The sequence below is a fragment of the Styela clava genome, chromosome 9 (assembly GCF_964204865.1).
Source record: "Styela clava chromosome 9, kaStyClav1.hap1.2, whole genome shotgun sequence".
NCBI lineage: Eukaryota > Metazoa > Chordata > Ascidiacea > Stolidobranchia > Styelidae > Styela > Styela clava.
This window is the reverse complement of record NC_135258.1, coordinates 11,608,577-11,615,922: the sequence shown is the minus strand read 5'-3', so window position 1 is coordinate 11,615,922 and position 7,346 is coordinate 11,608,577. Positions and strand designations below refer to the sequence as shown.

General features: G+C 36.0%; 1 protein-coding gene across 1 annotated transcript; it reads right to left on the bottom strand.

The window, feature by feature from the left end:
- Positions 1–865: 865 nt before the first annotated feature.
- Positions 866–2,665, bottom strand: LOC120339637 (homocysteine-responsive endoplasmic reticulum-resident ubiquitin-like domain member 2 protein). Its single transcript, XM_039407802.2, has one exon. It carries the CDS (start codon positions 2,580–2,582, stop codon positions 1,605–1,607), a length of 978 nt encoding a protein of 325 aa, XP_039263736.2. The 5' UTR covers positions 2,583–2,665; the 3' UTR covers positions 866–1,604.
- Positions 2,666–7,346: the final 4,681 nt, after the last annotated feature.

Below are 7,346 nucleotides of genomic sequence, written 5' to 3'. Positions count from 1 at the left end.
GAGTATGCTATTCATCTTTTCCACATTTTCAGGTGTCTCGGGCCTACAAAACACCATATTTTATGTCGTGTTACCATTACCACACACGCAAATATAAGCCACAATGGCACATATTGCTTTCAACAACACGAATTAAAGAACTTCGAAAATCCTCCTATTCGCAAAAGTATTACTTCTTAAATTTACACATCTACAACGTCTATAACAGTTGAGGTTGCGTGAAACTAACTACCTTTCCTTGCTCTCTATGCCTTTGCGCAGGTGGATCCGTATGCGTATTACGCAAGGATGCTGTAGCAAGAGTGTAAATGGATATTCTATTCAATTCAAAAGTCTTGCTGCACACGAACACAATGAATTGAATAGTACAACGTCTATGATGTGAATTCTTTAATCAATAATATATATATTTATCCACCCGCATTCGTTTTTGCGGTGGGGCTGTTTTTTAAGGTCAATATTTCGGTTAACAAATTGCTTTTATACAACCACAACACGACGCCTCGTTTTGAAACGCAAATGAGCATCGCTTCCTTCCATTCACTATGTAACATGTCCGCTCTGTATTTATAATTTACTTAGCGGCCAACTTCGCAAGAAAAAATTTTAATGCATGAATATGACGAGCGGAACGAAGAGCTAACTAATCGGGAAACTAACAGAGGTGTTTTTTACTGCTTTTATAGGTGAAAAAATAATATAGCAGGGTTCTGTGCAAAAGTTCAGAACCCTGGCTATTGAGAGGGAGATCTTGTGAGGGAGAAATGAATGATTCTTTGATGACAGTAATTTTAAAATATATGTTTTGTAGGCCACATGAGAAATTGAATCAAAACCGTCAATAAATAAAATACTGCAATAGAAACAAATTTTACAATTTCTTTATTTTCATTGCCAACCTTATTACAGGCATATATATTTCAATTCTCCAGCTAACGCTGGTCAAACAAATAATAATATTTTACAGACATATGTACAAGCTTATATCTTATAACATAATTATAAAGTTGATATGATTTATATTGACTGAATAATTCTGAACTCTTAGTACATACAATTGCAAAATATCCGAATATGGATCAGTATGGTATTAATTAGGGGGATAACCTTCCACATACCAATAATTTCACCACTAAACCTACTTCAAATGCTTTCTATAAATTCAAAATTTGCATGAAGTTATCTCAAACCCAGAATGTACCAACAAATAACATTTGCCTTTTAAAGCACCATGCTTTAAAATTGGTTCCAAAAAATTTCTACAAAATGCCATTTCGTCGAAACCCTACACGCTAAGCCATATTCCATCCATGACGAGTTAACGGCAGAGATCAATTTCTAATCAATGAGAGATAAAATTATTATATGTCGCATTTAGAAAAGCTGGAAATGGCAATGTCCTGTGTTGTCAAATCATATGTGGCTAATATTGCCCACATATACTTATAAATTTGTCATGACTAAAGAAAAACATAATGAAAAAAATAGGAAAACTAATGAACAATTGCCTCATTTAATACTATCTAACAGCAACCGCAAAATAAAATGAACAAAACATGTGAAGCGAAGATTAAAGAAATGAACATAAAAATGACCAGGTAAGACTAATTTACAACGCCAGGTGCTTCAGTAGGAACCAGTGAAGAGAAAAATGAACGAATGAAGCAAAAAGCGGTGGCAAAAATACTTGGTGGTGGGGGAGGGGTATTATCTTGTTCAGAGGTATTTTGTTCATCATCTCCTGATTCACCACTGTTATTATTATTATCATCACGTTGCTGTTGTTCGGCATTGTTAGGATCAGCATTTTGTGGTACGCGAGGCCTTCGGTTGACACGAAACACTCCAGCTTGGTATAAATAAATGACAAGCAGTAGAGAGACTGCTATAATAAATCTGTACGTCGACGAATAGAAATAGATGATGCTCAACATGAGACCGAACCTTGTGAATGCAAACATAACATCTAACCAGTCTTGACCATTATCATCATCTGCAATCATGGGACGCCCTTGCGCATCCCTGATTTCAGCAGGTTCTTGGGCAGGAGCAGCAACCTGTGGTTGAGCGTTATCTGGATTCACATCAGGCAAGGTTCCCGGATCTTGAGCTGGTCTGGCATGCATTGGGTGGTTCTGTCCAGCATAAAACTGCATGTAGTAATTATATTGCTGGTGATAGTGTTGCATCCACGCTGCATAAGCATGATGTGTCTGGTGGGTGTTTCCATGGTATGGATGCGTAGCTTGGTTTTCCACGGGATTTGAATGAATTCTCTGACGTATCTCTGGAGGTGGCGGTGAAGGCAATTCAGTACTCGTTGAAATTTTATTTGTTTCATCCACAGAATAGACCAGATGAATGACGGTGTTGCTCTCTTTTATCACAGTATCAATCTTATGATGGTCAATTAGCATTCTTCCATTATAAATCAACCTCTGGCGATCAATTTTCGGGGACCCTGGATGATCACATTGGATTTTTCGTTTCAGTTCATGAATTGTCGAGCTGGAATTCAACTGAATACTCATATCTTTACTATTCGGGGTTCGAACTACTATCGTGAAGGCAGAAGTATCCATACTTAATGCAATGAGTGAAGAAATCTTCCTAAATTATGAAAGTTAGATATGTTGCCTATAAACTGAAAAGATTTGCAAAAGAATTATTAGCATCAATCAACTATCCTTAATTATTATCGTACTGCTGGTTGAGAACAAACAGTATAGCGTAATACCACAAAATATAAAAAAATTGGCGCACTAATATCTGGTGTCAACTAGAGATGTACCGATACCACTTTTGTCGCTGATATCGATACACCAATATTGCGGATACCGATACTATGTAATTATTACCTCAAGTGTGCAGGACAGACGGTTTAAAACAATAGTCCTTGAGCATTATTAATAGTTCACATTATTTCGGTTTAAAAAAGAGAAATATCACACATATATATATATTAAGTAGATGTTTGGGATCCAAATGCGTTAATTGATTCAGATGCATTGGTCACTGGCGCTAGTAATCTCGATGTTCAATTAGAATACTAATAGGATTTGGCCACTGTTGGTGGTAAAATAAATAAATGTTTAGCCTACTTATCGTATAAAACTGATACATTGAGTTACGTGCCCAGGATTTTGTGCCAATATACTGTCATATTTTATATTTAACATATCGGAACATCCACTAATATTCGATTGATATTTTTCTTTATAATTACCATGTAATATTAAAAATTTTAATAATTAATTTTAATAAAAAATTTGGCAAAGAAAATACTCAAATTGATTGAGCCAGTTTGGCCGATGAATTGCTAGAACAGGCCAGAATACGATTCCCGTTTCTACTAGCGGGGGTGGGGGCGTGCATGGCTCATAGTGCACAATCTATCCAAGAAAAAATATGTTCAAGATCAGTATTCTAACCTAATTTTTAAAACATTCATTCAAACCGCTATAAAACAAAAACCAATATTTCTAACCCGTTAATTTTTTCACAGTAGGTTGCATTGGCATTTATTCTACACGCTGAACTTCGAATTAACTTTCTACGACCAGGGGTTAAAGCTATACAAAGCACCGAAGTACGACACTCTGAAGACGTATTTGCGACCGAACGACCAGTGTGCGATCACGAATTTTAAGCCTTGAACATCGTTTCTGCTGCGTCGAGACTAGCGCATACGCAGCCATGCGTGAAAAAATAGGCTTCTAATTGCATTTCTGACCGTCATATATTTTAAGAACACGGTTATTTCGAACAAAATTCTCCAAATTATAAACAAAGCACCGCGTCACAGCAATTAAACAGACAAAAACACGGTGGTCGCAAATTAGTTGACAAAGATATTATTGACATATTGGAAATGCGCACCCCCCTACTCCCCCTCCTTTGAATGTAGAAACGTGAAACTTTAAAGATGGTTAAAAGAAACACAACTCTACTCACCTGCCAAGTTTCATCTCTTTATCTCTTATATTTGTATAGATTTTTAAGCTTTTTTAAAGGAACAATGAGTAGTTGGCGACATGGTAAAATGGTTCGTTTTTTTTCTTCGGTCAGGTTTTCGGTCGTAACTTTTATATTAGTGGCTGCATTTTAGTGTAATTTCGCAGAGCTACGAGGGATAAGTGGACGATAACGCGTGAGAAATATAGTCGTGGTTCGTTTATTTAACATATAACATTTTCCCAACAAATATGGACAAGACGTTCTGGGTTCTAGGTATATTATTAATCCGATTCCCACAACAGTTTAAAACAGGAGATACTAAAAATAAGTATCCTAATACAGTACCTACCTTGGGTCACACCAGTAAAAGAAAAATATCAGATAGAACTTGAGTGCACGCTGCGCACTGATTATTTTACCCATACAGCTAGTACAGTAGTATGGCACTAAGATATATACCGGTACTAATACAGTAGTGGCGTGCAGTCGGACTGTAGACTAGTACCGGTACCGTACATTCACGTCAAATAAACCTGGGCAATGTCTGAATTTACAGATATACCGGTACGGTAAACTCGTGAAGACAGGCAATTTAGGATTGGCCTATGTTCAATTATTGTTAAAGTTGCCTATTGTTTGAAAGTTGACAACACTCAGACTCTGAAATCCATCAAGGCGAGCCGAATACGGTAACGACATCACCCTCTAAAGATCGAAGAGAAACTGAAAACTGGATAACAGGAACAGATACCGAACCGAGGAGCGACTAAACCCAAATCGGATGATGAAAGGGAAAAATAGAGATAGCCCCGTTGCCACATTAAACCATTTTGAACCAAAAGTCTACGCGTTCAATTCCGATGCTGAACAATTATGTTCAATAATATTAATATATTTATAGTGAAATTGGAATAAATAAAAACTCCTTAACTTTATGGTAATCTACCCTTTCATATAGAACCTTATAACGGTTTTTACAACAGAAAAAAACTGGCATCCAGGAAGACTTGGCCACGGGTCAAAATATGACGTAATACGCAGTAAACAATACGTAAAATGAGAAGACCTTTCATTCAAATAATGAGCATATATACTCATTGATTCAATCATTAATGTCATTGATTCAACACAAAAATAATATTAGATAATGATAAGTTGATCATTACGTGTGAGGTACAATATGAGTACCGCTGTACCACAATTACTGGTACCAGTAGTATGTCGAATTATTTAGAATTCGGTAACATTTAGGGCTTAGGCTACTGGTATGTTTGATTTTATGCGTCAGTTTACATTTTCAACAAAGCTATCATGCTTTATTAGTCATTTATGCACTTTTTGTTCGCGCGGCGCCAAATTATCGGGGAGGGGGGGGGGGAATCCCACCGACCGACCGGTTGGGTAGGGTTAATGTGTATACATTTACGGTACTGTATGCCTTTTGCCGTTTTTAAACATGTAGCCCCATGGAATACAGAGTACAAACAAGAGGTCAACTCTTCTTCCTCATCTCTGCCTGATTTTCCTTTGAAATGCTATAAATATTATTCATGCTCGGTAAACTCGGTTCATCCGATAAATACCGCGAACACCAGCAAGTAGTGTTTACCTCTATTCAGTCTATTGTTACGTTTCAATAAAGCCAAACAGTACGCAATAGAAAAGGAAACGACATAGAAAGGTGAAATTAATTCATTGATTCATATATACTGTACAGCAGAAACCATAAAATAAACACAATATCTAAAACATTCAATCTTATTTTAGGAATGTTTAACACAATTTTGTTCATTTTCGCGGTGCACTTAGCAACTCGCACCCAAAACTTGGTATATACAACCTTTGCTCACACCCTTTTGGAACTGCTGTCCTATGGTATTTTTTATGGTTTCACCGTGGGAAATTAAGAGTTCTGTGACATAACGTGTTTCCCCCCAAAAAGGCAGGGTCTAATTTCAATTTTCTCTCGAAAAACTACAATAGGGCCTATTTTTGAAAGAAGTCTTTAATTTTCATTTATCAAAATTACACAAAGTAGAGAATTGCGAGATTTTCAAATTTACTAAATATGAAAAGCTTTATCCATTTACTTATAACACGTTTTTATTTAATTAAAAAAAACCTACTAAACAAGGATTAAATTATCATTCTCTGGAATGTCTTGCAAGACACTAAATTCATAAATTTCAGTAATGATCTCATTTAGTGAATTTTCTGACGAATTTTTGCACCTACAGCTTCATGTCGAGCTATCGACTAGGTCTTATTTTAAGGGGTGGGCTTATATCAAAATCATTTTTAAAATTTAGGCTATGTCTTATTTTGGGGAAAACACGGTATAAATAAACGAAGATGATAATGATAGATACATAATATACACAATTACATATGAAAAAGAACGAAGATTTTAGTTGTTCCATATGATTATCCACTATTTTCAATTAATCCTTATTGTTCCATCCATACAGTTTGTTTATTTTTAGTTTTTCAATCAGATTCAGCAAATCTAAATTGGCGCGAAAATGAAAACCCTACCAATTGCTAGAACATTATAGCGAGATGCCAAGCGTACTGATAGCTCTCGCGAATTGATGATCTCCTCAGGGTCCTGTCTGCATTATTTTGTGGCGGAGTATATCCAGTTGGGACGAGAGTAATTTTGCTGTCTGACGGTTTGTATATTTGTTTTGTTATTGCATGTTGATGTTGAGATAAAACTAACCTAACCCTTGTCCAAAACAATAAAAACTTTTGGCAAACCAGACCAATCAAAATAACTAGTTAGAGCTTCGGAGCATCCTATCGACGACGATGTTCGATTTGATTCCAAAATATGGAAAATTTCCCTTCAGATGTAGAAATTTATTTCATCAGATTTTTTGATTAAAATTTTTATACCTTCTAGTGATAGTCATAAAACACAATGTGACGATAAATTAAAATCTACAAAATTAAATATATACAAAGCTATATGCACCTTCCACTATATTATAGCATTCAGAATTTGAAGTTGCTGCACTTGCATAAGTACAGTTTAACCACTTAATGCCGGAATTATGATCCGCTGAGAGAAAAAAATCGCCGCTTCGGTTATTTGCTAATTCAAGGCCGTAGAATACGAATTTATACTTGTTTTTTTTATCTTACCCCCCACTTGGGAGAAAATTTTTTGTCACGAAATCGATACACTCGTCCACGTGATGAATTTATTGTGTCGATACTCACACGTATTGCGACTGATACAAATGGAAATATAACAAATTCAATTCAAAATAAACGAAACCGGACGACCGAAAATGGTCAGTAGACCGTACTGTTGGTCATTAATATACGCCATGGTACCACGCAAAGCACTTTTTGGCTTTGTCCAGGCATAAATATACTCCGCA

Excerpts from the sequence above, each read along its gene's own strand:
- LOC120339637 (XM_039407802.2), bottom strand. The coding sequence starts at position 2,582 with ATGGATACTTCTGCCTTCACGATAGTAGTTCGAACCCCGAATAGTAAA.